The 15,405-nt window shown below is 41.8% G+C and overlaps 1 protein-coding gene across 1 annotated transcript; it reads left to right on the forward strand.

The window, feature by feature from the left end:
* Positions 1-1,353: 1,353 nt before the first annotated feature.
* Positions 1,354-9,440, forward strand: icmt (isoprenylcysteine carboxyl methyltransferase). Its single transcript, XM_034591499.1, has 5 exons — positions 1,354-1,618; positions 2,442-2,530; positions 3,614-3,783; positions 7,457-7,674; positions 8,360-9,440. The coding sequence occupies exons 1-5, from the start codon at positions 1,400-1,402 to the stop codon at positions 8,537-8,539; spliced, it is 876 nt and encodes a 291-aa protein (XP_034447390.1). The 5' UTR covers positions 1,354-1,399; the 3' UTR covers positions 8,540-9,440.
* Positions 9,441-15,405: the final 5,965 nt, after the last annotated feature.

Here is a 15,405-nt window from a genome sequence, read left to right on the forward strand (position 1 = left end):
AGGAAATGGGTGGGCTTAACTGGTACTGCAATGAATTGGATCAAATCCTATCCATCAGACACAAAAGTCTGCGTGCCGTTAACAATCATATGTCTTCACTTGCTGACTTCAAGTATGGGATACCACAAGGGTCAATTTTGGGACCGAATATGTAATACTATCCGGGGACATGATGTTGAGCAGCATGTCACTAAACTTGTACAAATGTGTTTTTATCAACTGGGGAATATTGTGAGAATTCAATATTTTACATGTTTTTATCTCATCATGCCTGGATTACTGCCCCAGTCTTTTTACTTCCCTTGCTAGTGAATCTGTAGAGCTCCTTCAGACAGTTCAGAACCCAGCTGCCAGGTTCTTAACCAGAGTAAACCGGTTGGAACTCATTACTCCGGTTTTAGTCTCTTTACACTGGCTTCCAGTACATTTTGGAATAGGGTTTAGAATAGGGTTATTAACCACTTAATGGTCAGTCTTCAGATAATTGTGAATCTTTTATCCCCATTCAACCCTGCTCGCTCTTTGAGATCCTCTGTCAGGGGCCTTTGATCTGTGCTCAGCTGAAGACTGAGGGGGACAGAGCTTTAGAAATATGACAGTTCAGAGGTTCTTCTTCTTTGTTCGGTTTATTGGCGGGTGGCAACCAACATCATAGTGCATTACTGCCATCTACTGTGTCTTATGAGTGTTTCTTCGTTGAGGCTCTGGAGCACTGCCTGAGTAAATACAGCAGGCTGAGTGAGTTTCCTTTAAATCAAAGCTTAATCCTTCTTTTATCATATTGCATCCCTCATTGCAACCTCATTCTAGTTTTTATTATTGTAACGGTAGGTCATGCTGAAATTTTATTTTTTTTATTTTTTTATTTATTGTTATGTTGAATGTGTTTTACTTGTGTTTTCTTTATTTGTGAAGCACTTTGTAACTTTATGGAGAAGTGCTTTATAAATAAAACTATTATCATCATCATAGTTGTTATTGTTATTATTATCATTATTATTGTCATTATTATTATTACTATTATTGTTGCTGTTATCATCATCACTATTGTTTTATTGTTATATTATTATCGTTATAATTATTAGTATTATCATCATTATTATTATCATTATCATCATCAATATTATCATTATCTTATTCTTCTTATTAACATCATCTTTATTATTATTGTTATTATCATCATTATTCTTATCACTATGTTATCGTTATTATTTTAATTATTTTACAATATAGGACAAGATAGAGAATATCCCTTGTTAATCATTATTATTACCGTCTTGTGAGGGCCACTTTCTAGGAAGTGGGTCCTGGTACTTCCGAAGAGCTAGCGGGAAGTAGTGATGACGTCACCAGGTTTCCAGTCACGTATCGCGATAGTTCCTGCAGCTCAGGACTCAACATGGCAGGCAGTAAGTTGTCGCTGGAAGGCAGAGTGAGTGTGAGATGTTTTCTTTTAGGGCTCAGCGTGGTTATCATCCCCCTGATCAGGACGTGGTTCGGACATCTCGACTGGGTCTTTGATTACCTGACGGAGACTCCGGGGAAAATAGCGATTTGCGTCCACGTAGCAGTGGTGAACGGCCTGCTGCTGGTCATACACAGAGGTCCTCTGTACAAGGTAAACTCCTCATGTCACTGAGGGAGACTCTCTCTTCACACCGCTCTCGCACTTACTACTAGCCAACATGTCGAAGTAACTCCGCCATTTAAAGCGGTGTAGCTCTGCTAATGTTAGCTAGCTTAACTCCCACTGACAGTTGGCTTACTGCAGCCACACGCTGACTTAAGGTGATTAACAGTGTGCTCTGAATAGATCCATAATCCAGACGAGGCTGAGCTGATGTCCTCTCATTCTCTAATCTACTGAATGTACAGGTGACACAGACTTTACCTCAGTGAACCACCTGAGACCTTTATTCACCCAGACTCTGGTGAAGGATAACCGGTTACATGGTGGCTGCACTTTGACACTTCCTGTGCTGCTTGGTATGTGAAGGTGGTGGGAGGAGCCACAAAGCCTTCTTCCAAATAATGTTCAACGTTAAAGCTTTGTCAGGTGTAAGGAGAAGGTTTCATGGTTTTTAAGCTGCTGTTAATCTGGACGAGTAATCTGGATGTAGTTCAATTTGATTTGTATAGCACAAAATCATAATATACATTATCTCAAGGCACTTGAGCAGCACTTTGGTGACTGTGGAGAGAAAAAAGTCCCTGTAGAACCAGAATCAATGTGGACAAACTTCTGCCTCGACCGGTCGGACTGAGAGGAGAGAGATTGGGGGGGGAGTACCAGGAACAGTTGTGTACCATCATGTTTCAGCTCTGACAGACTAGTTGTTATAATGAAAACAATGAGAGTGATAGTTCTGGATGTAAAGATGTAGTGTAGGTGTGTCTGAGGCTGGCAGCTGTTAACCTGAAACATGTTTCACTGACTGCAGGTGGCGGTGAGAGCCTGTTTCCTGGGGGTCACATTTGGCTGTGGCTTAATCATCAGCTGCTCTGAAACCACTTGGACACATTTTGGCTGGTATGTATGTATGTATGTATGTATGTATATATGAATGTATGGTATGTATCATTTGTATCGTTCGGATGACAGTCTCAATGCTGGAGTGTACAGATGTACTTCTACTCCTTCATTTCTATTAAATCCACAGCTTCAGACTAACTTTGTACATTGGTTGCACTGGTGCACCTAACCTTTTCATGTAGGACCTAAATGAAAATATATTTGCTATGTGCACCCAAAATTAGCCTTTTGGCACCACAATAATACAACTATTATACTTTCTCTGGACGGTTCCCATATACATTGGTAATTTCTTAATAAGAGCTGGGTATCACCACTGATTTCCCAAATTGATTGGATTCTGATTTACAAGGTTTCGATTCGATTTCCAATTTTATTCAATATCTGTTCAGTTCAGGATATTGTACAATATCAATTCTGCTTGGATATGAAAGAAATTCTCAAAGAACTAAAGCTGTAAACTGTGCAAAGAAAACCTAGGTTGGTGCATTATTAAAAATATGAAGGTAGTCCTGTCAATAACACATTTTGTTGGATGATATATTGTCCCAGAAATTATAGCCATAAATTATATTATTGTCATCATTTTGAAACCTTATTATACCACTGATACAATGATAATATTAGAACATAATCATGCAACTACACCCTTTCAAAGAGTAATACACTTTCATTCTAAAGAATATTCAGTCTGACATTTAAATTAGAATTTGAAATATTTAAATAGCCTGAATAGGTCAAACATAAATCAAATTAACCACTCACAACCAAAACAATAAATAAAGTGGAATCTCTGGCTCTGTTAACAAAAATTGGTCATGGAGATACCTGCTGAGTTAACAGGATGGTTATGATTTAGAGGTGCTTTTAGTTTTGTATTGTATTGTTGTGTGGCAGGTGAACTCACACAAAAATGTTGGTTTAAATGTGTGTCTCGTAAACTCTTGAGCGAATCAAACAAACCTTTTTGCTCAGGTCAGAAGAGATGAGTGTTGAAGCAGGCCATGTGTCCTATCATGACAGCAGGATGTTTCAGTAGTGATGCAGCTGAACATGTGTAGTAACGGTCCCTCTGTGTAGGTACCTGTGCTCCCTGTCGTTCTTCCATTACTCTGAGTACCTGGTGACAGCCATCATCAACCCTCGCAGCCTGTCGCTGGACTCCTTCCTCCTCAACCACAGCGTGGAGTACACCCTGGCTGCCATCTCGTCATGGGTGGAGTTCACTGTGGAGAAGCTGACAGTTCCAGGTTGGTGTGTCATCAGTCTCATTGTCACTGCTCTCCGTCCACTCAGAACTATTGGGTGTATTTTGTATTACATCAGTGTGATCTCAGCTCAGGACAATGTGCAGACTGGATGTACAGAGCATGAAGAAATTAACAGTATAATATTTCTGAATCTCCCAAATATGCCCCAACAGATATAGACAATCCAACGTTCAATCAATCAAATTTTATTTGTATGGGCCATATTCACAAATCACAATTTGTCTCATAGGGCTTTAACAAGGTGTGACATCCTCTGCCCTTAACCCTCAACAAGAGTTTGGAAAAACTACTAAAAAAACCCTTTTAACAGGGTAAAAAGAACGTAGAAACCTCAGAGAGAGCCACATGTGAGGGATCCCTCTCCCAGGACGGACAGAAGTGCAATAGATGTCAAGTGTAAAGGAGATAATCAGAAAGATAAGGGTATTTGTACTATTGATTAGAATAAACAGTTTGTAGCATAATGGAAGGTAAATTAATTGATGGATTATTGTCAGTAATGGTCGAGTATCTGAGGAGAAATATTGTATATCAAGCAGTCATCATAATCCACGGTCAGCAGCCACCACGATCAGGATCCACCATCACGATCGGATGCCACCACGATACAGGATCCGCAATTACTATCACGATTAGCTAGCACGATACAGGATCCGCCATCACGATCTCTGATTCGCGATCCACCATCGCAGTTTTGGCCACAGCCGCGGCCCTGGATCCGCGGACGATAAGGCAAAGGGACTCGGGGGAAGAAGTCAAGTCAGTAACATGTATTGATGAGATATTCATTTCTTTGATGTGATAAGGAGGGAGAAGAGGAAGGAGAAGCTGGGAAGAGAAGCTCCGTGTGTCATGTGTCCCCCGACCTTCTAGACCTATAGCAGCATAACTAAGAGCAGGTCTAAGACAAGCCTGGACCGGCTCTAACTATAAGCTTTATCGTAAAGGAAGGTTTTAAGCTACTCTTAAACGTACAGATGGTGTCTGCCTCCCGAACTGAAAGTGGGAGATGATTCCACAGGAGAGGAGCTTGATAGCTGAAAGCTCTGGCTCCTACTCTACTTTCAGAGACTTTAGGGACGACAAGTAAGCCTGAATTCTGGGAGCGCAGTGCTCTAGTGGGTTGATAAGGTACTATCAGCTCTTTGAGGTATAATGGTGCCATATTATTAAGGGCCTTGAAGGTGAGGAGGAGAATTTAAAATTCTATTCTAGATTTAACCGGAAGCCAGTGTAGTGAAGCTAATACAGGAGAAATGTGGTCTCTTTTCTTGGTTCTTGTCAGGACACGTGCTGCAGCATTTTGGACAAGCTGCAGAGTCTTTAACGACTTACTGCTGGAGCCTGATAATAAGGAATTACAATAATCCAGTCTGGATGTAACAAAGGCGTGGACTAGTTTTTCTGCATCTTTTTGAGAAAGGACATGTCTGATTTTTGAGATATTACGCAAGTGGAAGAAGGCGGTCCTAGAAATTAGTTTTAAGTGAGAATTAAAGTACAAATTGGGATCGAAGATCACTCCCAAGTTCCTGACTGTTTCATTGGAAGCAAGGGCAATGTCGTCTAGCGCAGCTATATCATTAGATAATGTATCTCTAAGGTGTTTAGGGCCAAGTATTAGAACCTCTGTCTTATCTGAGTTTAATAAGAGAAAATTGTGGGTCATCCAGGTTTTATGTCTTTGAGACATGCTTGGAGTTTAGTTAATTGATTACACTATTCAGGTTTTATTGACAAGATAAAATTGGGCCGAGCACAGAGCCCTGTGGAACACCGTGGTTAACTTTGGTGCGCACAGATGACGCATCATTAATTTGCACAAATTGGATTCGATGTGAAAAATAGGATTTAAACCAGTTTAGGGCAGTTCCTTTAATGCTAATTAACTGTTCTAGTCTCTGTAATAAAATTTGATGGTCAACAGTGTCAAATGCTCCACTAAGGTCTAACAGAACAAGGACAACGTTCAAAGTCTTCAACCTTCAGAGCAGGATTTTTGGGCTCCTTCACATCATCAATTATTCCACTGCTTTACAGTTTGTGCTCTGCTTCCTTGTGTGATGTGGAAAAGGTCACATGCTAGAATTCAGACATATCCTTATTAGAATCTGACGATTGCAGAGCCTGTCACAATTTAGGAATCTTTGTGGATTTTCTGAAGAACCACTCATCCATAGGACTGTAACGATTCTCGAACCAAAACAGATTTGCGACACCCGAAGAAGGAACTGCGACGCGTCTCCCTGCCCAACCCCACACGCTGCCACAGCAGCAGGTGCAGCCTGTTGCGTGTGTGCGTATGTTTCCAATCGCACTCCAATCCCAACCCTGCATAATCTGAACCAACACAGAAGTGTCTAGTATCTTCAGAGCAATAAGTGTAGCGGTCGGAGAGGATCATCAACACGCAGACTTTACAAAGTGCGTTGTAAAGTCTGCGTGTTGTTGCCACTCAGAAGCAGACGCCTCATCTCTGAAGTCGGAGTCAGGTGGACTGTTTATTCCCTGTGGAGTATCCCTGAGCTGGTTTGATCCCGACTGACTGACAGACTAGAGTCTAGTCTGTCAGTCAGTCGAGAGTGTTGATGGTCTAGTCACTAGACCATCAATGGTACTGTGAGTGCCCTGAATATATTGTATATAGGAATGCTGTTGTTATTGAGGTGACAAGGACTCTCTTTCTGTTTAATTTCCTGAGTTGTTGGTTTATGAAGATCCGCTGTAAAACCCGGAACAGATTTTCTTTTGTTGTATATGTTTTTCCTTATGTGAATTGGATTGAACTGAACTGTGTTGGGCAGACTGAAACAGACTTTGTGTATATACGGTTTGAACTCTGGACATTGAGACGATGGGAGACGCGCGCGCACACACACACACACACACACACACACTCTCTCACCTCTTTCCTATTCTTTGGTTATTTTCGTTTACATAGTTTTATGTGAAGTCAAGTCCAACATGGTTCTTCTCTTTAGAAATGTTCCCCCTGCTTTTTCTTAATCACCCTCTACACCCCCCTCAAAGAAAACACAGAAGAACCACACACAAATACAAGGTATTAACCAAACTGTGGATTTGGAGTATCGTTACAGCCCTAATCCATAGTATTTCACAGTGGACACTTCCTCATCAACAATCCTGCTAAGTCGATTGTACGAGCGGTTGTTGACAGATGGAGATCCCTCCATTATGTTCTGACATTGTTGTGGTTGTTTGCTTATGTGGCCTGAAATGAGCATTACCTGTGTTTATGGAACCCTTACTGTACCCAAGAAGGTTCAGTTTTTTAAGTTCTCGATAACTGACTCAAAGGTTTAGATATGAAATATGTTTCATTGGAGAATGTAGAAAGGTCATAAACCTAAAACCTCTAGCTACAAAGTGAAATTGAGATTATCAACATGAAATATTAGGTTTTTATCGGACACACTGGTGTAACAGCTAAATCTCTCTGACTCTACATTTTTTTTATTACAAGCACAAACAGTTAACCTGATCAGCTCCCACAGTTCCTCTGTAGTTCACTCCGAGTGCTGCAGATGAGAGCGAAGGATACATGCACCCAGACAGAAGCAGATGTCCATCACAGACCCTACATGACCTCCGCACGGCGATGACGTGTTCTCTCCTGTCCCCACTCTCACAGAGCTGAAGCAGCTGAGCTGGCTGAGCATTGTGGGTCTTCTCATGGTGCTGTGTGGCGAGTGCCTGCGGAAGTCGGCCATGTTGACCGCTGGCTCGAACTTCAACCATATTGTCCAGAATGAGAAGGCTCAGAGTCATGTGCTGGTCACTGACGGGGTGTACGCCTACTTCAGACACCCCTCCTATGTGGGCTGGTTCTACTGGAGCATAGGAACACAGGTGAGCTGCTACAGCACACGTCATTCTCTCTTCTAATGCTGCCAAACCCCAGCACAATGTTAAATACAATCTTTTTTTAGTGACATTCCACTATTTTAATTTTGTCCGTCAAATAATGATGGTTTGAAATAAGTATTTATTACTGTGGTCTGTGCTTTGATCATTTGTTGAACATCTTCCACATTTCACAGCTCCTCCAATGCGTCATCTAATAATGAATTTAGTCATTATCTAAAATGGGACGTTTTCAGATTTTATCCAACAATAGTGAAGGACTGGCTGGAGATGGATACCAGATCTGGTGGCATTTGAACCATGTCTTGTTGGAATAACAGAAATTTGGAGGATTTGGAGTCTGTTGGTCATGTGTTTTCTGAATATGACACTGTATCATCAAAGCCGAAATAGCTGGTAAACAGAGTGCAGGATTTCAGATCAGCATCAGACAGACTGTGTATCATGAACTGCAGCTCCCTGCATCTTCCTCATATTTCATGAAAAACAATGCAGCCCATATGATTGGGGCACAGAACCACTTCATGCTGAAATTTTGGCAGAAATGTAAAAATTTTAGGAAAACTGTTCATTCCGGACCCATAATAACAGACAGATGAGACAGTACAGACTTGTTGACATTTCCTATGTGTTCTGCTTTGTGGACTGACAACACTGTTAACTGTTGCAGGTCTTGCTGTGCAACCCGCTGTGTATACTGGCTTACACGATAGCCAGCTGGCGGTTCTTTCGGGAGCGGATTGAGGAGGAGGAGCTCTCTCTTATCCACTTCTTCGCAGAGGACTATGTGAAGTACAAGAAGAAGGTTCCCACTGGGCTGCCCTTCATCTCAGGCATCCGTGTCAACTAGTCCCATCAACTGGATCCTGGACATAACAGACTTACATCACTAAACCAGGTCAGACCTGGTGGGTGTGCAGTGTCTGCCGTGTCAGCTGCTCTCCAGAGGGAAACCCTGCAGCTGGCTGAGAGCCTGTAGCTCACAGACAAAGACTGAGCGCTGGGAGGACGGTGGGCAGCTGGGCTGCTGTTTTTCTACCAACCTCAAAAATCCAATTAAAGACCAGAGAACCTCCGCTGTACTAGATATATTCCAATAACATTCACTCTATCTGTTTGAATTGTGTTTCTGTTTGCATGCTTTACACATGCCTAGTGTTTTCACTGATGAGCTGAAGAATGATACCTGCACTGGGCCCTTTGGTATCGTACTCCAGCAGAGTGTGAAATTATCATTCTCTGAAGTTTAAATGGGAAATGTTTCACAAGAAATTAGGTTCAATAGATATTTTCTAGAGTCAATGAGTTCACATAGTTGCTAGCACTATCAGTAGTTAGGTCAAAAAGCACTCTCCTTAATTAGCTACAGTGGAAACAGCTTCTAGTGTTTACATTTGTCCCGGGCAGAGGGGCAGTTGATCGCTATATCCGTGATCACTATAAGTGGTTTCCACTGTATTTCCATTTCAAAACAAACAAAGGCTTTAAGGAAAACTTTACAGCCACATACTGTATTAGAGCTCTTTGTAGGTCTACTCACTATCTTGTTATCGAGACTCATCCCTGGACATGAGGCACCTCGGGTCAAAGATTATTGAGTATATCTGGTCTGCAAAGGATCAAAAGTGTTGCTGCAGGTCTCAGGTCTGTATGTATCATTTTAATTAGGCTGATGATGACGTGTTTGTACGCTTGGGGAAATTGTGGGTCTCTCTTCTTTTATTTCTTATAAACATTTCCAAGTCATGGGATTTTTCCATTGGCCTTGTGCAGTTTGTGTGGGGATGCAGACCTGAGAAGCCTGATAACACTTCTCATCTGGACTCCGAACAGATGGTTGCTGTCGTCTGTCAGTCAACCATATCACAATATCCACAGTACCTACTACTGTATACCAAAGTTCAGCTTGTCGGCTTCACTCTACATGGTGTTCGCTCATTTCAGCTATGCATCTACCAACTTACCACTTAAAATTGTGTATGCTGCAGTTGCATGAGGGCTGGTTGATAAGTTCATGGTGTAAGGTAGGAGCAGACCAATCAGAAAACCTATCACATTTGTATTGCAACATAAATCACCTCATACATTTGCACTCCAAGTTCAGTGGTTGTGAATCCCTAATTTGTAGAACCCAGCATCTTGGGAGCCACCTTTGAGTTCATCAGTGCACTTCTTCACCAGGCTGTAAGAAGCGGCCCCCATCCCTTAGTGTCGCCACCTTGTGGACCTCCATTGGTGATGGATGATGAGCCCTTTCAAACTCTGGCTAATCACTGGCTGTATTTTCTCTGGAGGAGGTGCATGTGTGAACACAAATGTCAGAGTGAGACGCTTCTCTGACTGGTCTCCTAGTATAAAGTTAGTAGAAATCGATGTGTGAATCCAGCAGGGGATCCCCCACAGCAAGTGAGTGGGGGGTTGATGATGCTTCTAACGTCTAACAGACGCAAAAATGAAGAAAACATATTTCCTGTTGAAAAAGCGGTGACGCACACATCGAAGACACCAACGAAGATCTCAAGAGAGTTTGTGGTGATAAGAGCAGACACTGGTTTCTGTGTGTTGTAAAGAAAATCCCATGATCTCTGCAGCAGAGTTAATACATCACTTCCTGTCTCTGTCTGCTGCACCCGGCTGCTCCACCTCTCGTCTGAATAATATGTAGGATCTGTTGCTGATGTGAACGTGTCTGTGCGTAGAATCTCCCGCTGTGTTGTGCATGTGTGAAAGGCAAACACTGGGTAAACTCTGTAGCCCATCCTCCGGATTTTACCCGCAGGTCATGACTGAAAATGGCTACTGAGAGAATTGGAAGTGCACGTGCATTTACCAAGAGTTGTATAACTCATCTTCTCCTACTTAAGTCCACAAACTTCTGAATCAGCCCTCTTAACATGATGGTTACTATCACTTCACTGTCTGTGCTAAGCTATAGAGTCTGCTAATTGTTACTTTTAACACTCAGGACTAGCTTGATACAAGAAGACCCGAGAAACATTCAACCAATTCATGAAATTAGTTAAAATTTTGACCAGTGGCACAATCTACTGACTGTTGGGTTTGTTTAGTGCAGTCAGAGGCTGCATGTACGTGTGGGTTGTGTGTGTAGTCTGATTTTAAAGTGACACACTTGTAGCATTTGTGTGAAGTGCTCTGTGTAGGTTTAGACTATGAGATGACTGTATGAGGTGTTCAGATGATGAGCTGATTGCAGCATGGAACCTGATTGGTTTCCGGGTGTGTTGCACTTTTACTGTATATCGTCCATTTATCGTAGGCCAGTATTAAGCAGTTTGTTACTCTGACTGAAAACTGTTGGCAGATTACTGTGCATTTATTCAAAAAGCAGATTTTCTCAACACCAATTGTGTGGATTAAAATCTAGGCAGTTATTATAAAGGCTCTGTCGTTATTATTCTCATTGTTCAGAACATATCACAGTGGACTTAGAGTGATGGGTGTGTGCAGGAACTGATAACATCACATGGATTTACAGTACATATATAATGTTATCCACGAGCAATGCATCTGAGATAAAGGATTAGTAAAATTATTAGTGGAGGGAGACAGGGAGCCCATCTACTAATACTGCGTTAAAGTAAGGCTGTAAATATTACTACTTAGTAATCTTAAGAAATGACCTGGTATGTAACCATGGCCTCCTCAGACCTTGTATCATTTCATAAAAACTATAATAATGTGGTGGCAAAGTGAGCACACCCTTAAACTAATACTTTGTTGAAACACCTTTTGAGTTTATGACAGCATTCTGTCTTTTTGGTTAGGAGTCTATCAGCATGGCACATCTTGACTTAGCAGTCGTTGTTCCTTGCAAAAGAGCTCCAAATCTGTCAGATCTGGCATCTCCTCTGCACAGCCCTCTTCAGGTCCAACCACAGATTTTCAATTGGACTCAGGTCTGGGCTCTGGCTGGGCCATTCCAAAACTTTAATCTTCTTCTGGTGACACCATTGTTTTGTTGATTTGAGGGTGTGCTTTGGGTCGTTGACGTGCTGAAAGGTATAATTGCTCTTCATCTTCAGCTTTATAGCGGAGGCTCCTACATTTTTGTGCGAAAATGGACTGGTGTTTGGAACTGTTTATAATTCCCTCCACTTTGACTAAAGCCCCAGTTCCAGCTGAAGAAAAACAGCCCCAAAGCATGATGCAAAGACTTCAACCTTAGTCTTATCAGACCATTACACATTTTCCACATCCTCCTCGACCACTTTTCTTCTTGTCTTTTCATACATTTTTAAGGGACTTTCCAGTTCTTGGTAATGTTACTGTTGTGCCATATTTTCTCGACTTGTTGATGTCTTCACTGTGTTCCATGGTAAATCTAATACCTTGGAAATTCTCTTGTACCCTTCTCCTGACTGATACCTTTCAACAATGGCTTCCCTTTGATGCTTTGGAAGCTCTTTGTGGATCATGGCCATGGACCAAGTGCATGTCAGAAAAATCCAACTAGAACAGCTGAACTTTATCTGGGGTTGATCAGAGTCACTTTACATGATGGCATGTCTGTTCTGACTGCTATTTAACATGACTGAACACAGCCACATTCCCAATTATAAGGGGGTATGCACACTTATGTAACCACATTTATAACAGGGTAAAAAGAATGTAGAAACCTCAGAGAGAGCCACATGTGAGGGATCCCTCTCCCAGGATGGACAGAAGTGCAATAGATGTCAAGTGTAAAGGAGAACATCATCAAGATAAAGGTTTTAGCAGCATTGATAAGGGTAAACATTTTGAAGCATAACTGAAGGTCAATGAATTGATGGATTATTGTCAGTAATGGTCGAGTATCTGAGGAAAAATACTATGTATCAAGCAGTCCTGCTGCAATCATAGTCTATGGTCAGCAGCTACCACGATCAGGATCCACCATCAAGATCGGATGCCACTATAGTCCACAGTCATTGTCCACTGCCGCCATCAGGATCCATCATCAGCTGCCACCTCGATCGTGGTCCACCACCATTATCAGAGGCCAACACGATAAAGGATCCACCATTATTATCACGATCAGCCAGCACGATACAGAATCTGTCATACTGGATCCACCATTACGATCTCTGATATGCGATCCACAGATAATAATCCATGATGTGGCCACAGCCGCGGCCCTGGATCTGCGGACGATAAGGCAAAGGGACTCCGGGGAAGAAGTCAAGTCAGTAACATGTATTGATGAGATATGCATTTCTTTGATGTGATAACGATTGAGAAGAGGAAGGAGAAGCTGGAAAGAGAAGCTCCGAGTGTCATGTGTCCCCCGACCTTCTAGACCTATAGCAGCCTAACTAAGAGCGGGTCTAAGACAAGCCTGGACCGGCTCTAACTATAAGCTTTATCGTAAAGGAAGGTTTTAATCTACTCTTAAACGTACAGATGGTGTCTGCCTCCCGAACTGAAAGTGGGAGATGATTCCACAGGAGAGGAGCTTGATAGCTGAAAGCTCTGGCTCCTACTCTACTTTTAGAGATTTTAGGGACGACAAGTAAGCCTGAATTCTGGGAGCGCAGTGCTCTAGTGGGTTGATATGGTACTATCAGCTCTTTGAGGTATAATGGTGCCATATTATTAAGGGCCTTGAAGGTGAGGAGGAGAATTTAAAATTCTATTCTAGATTTAACCGGAAGCCAGTGTAGTGAAGCTAATACTGGAGAAATGTGGTCTCTTTTCCTGGTTCTTGTCAGGACACGTGCTGCAGCATTTTGGACAAGCTGCAGAGTCTTTAACGACTTACTGCTGGAGCCTGATAATAAGGAATTACAATAATCAAGTCTGGATGGAACAAAGGCGTGGACTAGTTTGATGTCTGATTTTTGAGATATTACGCAAGTGGAAGAAGGCGGTCCTAGAAATTTGTTTTAAGTGTGAATTAAAGGACAAATCAGGATCGAAGATCACTCCCAAGTTCCTGACTGTTTCATTGGAAGCAAGGGCAATGTCGTCTAGCGCAGCTATATCATTAGATAATGTATCTCTAAGGTGTTTAGGGCCAAGTATTAGAACCTCTGTTTTATCTGAGTTTAACAAGAGAAAATTGCGGGTCATCCAGGTTTTTATGTCCTTGAGACATGCTTGGAGTTTAGTTAATTGATTACATTGTTCAGGTTTTATTGACAAGTATAACTGGGTGTCATCCGCATAGCAGTGGAAATTTACCGAGTGTGTCCTGATAATGTTTCCTAGTGGAAGCATATATAATGAGAATAAAATTGGGCCGAGCACAGAGCCCTGTGGAACACCGTGGTTAACTTTGGTGCGCACAGATGACGCATCATTAATTTGCACGAATTGGAATCTATCTGAAAAATATGATTTAAACCAGTTCAGGGCATCCATTTTTAAACCTCACAACAACCTGGCATTTAGACTTTATATCCACTGTAAAGTTGTATGCTATAGACTCTGATGCTTTCCTGCTTATCAATCTTTCCCTCATTCCTACTTGTACTGTGCGGAGGCTTTACCTTTCTAAAGCCCTTTGTGACATCTGCAGTGAAAGGTTCGGCATCAGTGTTCCAAACATCAGTGGAAGAGTAATCAGTGTAATGTGTCAAAGATTCCAACAAAGGGCATCAAATTACCACATTTTTGGGACCTTTTGGGACCTTCTTGAGGGAATTTCTTCAGCTTTTAAACAGTTGTCACTTGGACTCAAAGATGAAGTGATTAGATTTCATTGATCAAAGGTCACAGGGACCTTATATGAATCTGGAAAAAATTATAAAACTGCACCTGGTGAAATCTGGACTGCATGCCAGAGGCATACAACAACAGTGTGGTAATTCCATTTAACCTTTGAGGAATACAAACATACATTTTCACCACAACCCTTTGTGAAGTTTAACAAAACAAGCCATCAACAAACATGAATCAGTCCAGTGATCATGTACAGGCAGTCTGGCCTAATAAAATGTAGTCCAATATTAAGCTGCTTTCAGAAATGCACTGAACTCCATAGATCCTCCTGACATTCTCTGGAGGGGCTGTATTCTCTGGGCTTTATCCAGAGTTTCTTTAGCAAGCCCACAGCAGGAGATCACTGTGCAGGATTCACAGTGAGCGAGGCTGTGTGTTAATGACATTTCTTACATGCGACCAATGCTAAAAATGAAAACAAAAAAGAAATATCTCGGAATGAGTGTCAATACAATGGTGTCAATATCATGCCTCAGGCCTTGGAAGAATTAGGCTCTGGTCCTTACTTTGGTGCAATGAATGAAAGATTATAATTACAGCAGGTTCAGGTCAGTCCCGGACCTGCTCTAAGAGATCGTGATGGTGGATCATGGCCGTGGTGGCAGCTGATCGTGGATTGTAATGGTGGATTGTGGATCATGGTGGAGGATCATGATCGTGTTTTTTTGGGCAGTTTTCCCCTACTCTTTTTGAGGGACAGAGGATGTGACACCATGTTAAACGCTATTAGACAAATTGTGATTTGTGAATATGGGCTATACGAATAAAATGTGATTGATGGATGGATGGATAGGTAGATATAGATATGTCAAAGTCAGAAAGGGCCATCCTGTGTCACCATACTGTTTTTTATTCATGCAAAAATACACTCTGATTTCATAAAGCTCAATCCACATTTCTTAGTTTTATTTGTATTTGTGTTATTTGGGGCGGTATATTTTAAAGTTAGCATATGATTGTGAGTAATTCTAGTCTAATGTCTTTTGAATCGAT

Source organism: Hippoglossus hippoglossus, chromosome 7 (assembly GCF_009819705.1).
Source record: "Hippoglossus hippoglossus isolate fHipHip1 chromosome 7, fHipHip1.pri, whole genome shotgun sequence".
Classification (NCBI taxonomy): domain Eukaryota; kingdom Metazoa; phylum Chordata; class Actinopteri; order Pleuronectiformes; family Pleuronectidae; genus Hippoglossus; species Hippoglossus hippoglossus.

Coding starts and splice junctions, on each gene's coding strand:
- icmt (XM_034591499.1), top strand. CDS start 1,400: ATGGCAGGCAGTAAGTTGTCGCTGGAAGGCAGAGTGAGTGTGAGATGT. Junction 1,619..2,441: donor ACAGAGGTCCTCTGTACAAG/GTAAACTCCTCA, acceptor CACTGACTGCAG/GTGGCGGTGAGAGCCTGTTT. Junction 2,531..3,613: donor ACTTGGACACATTTTGGCTG/GTATGTATGTAT, acceptor CCCTCTGTGTAG/GTACCTGTGCTCCCTGTCGT.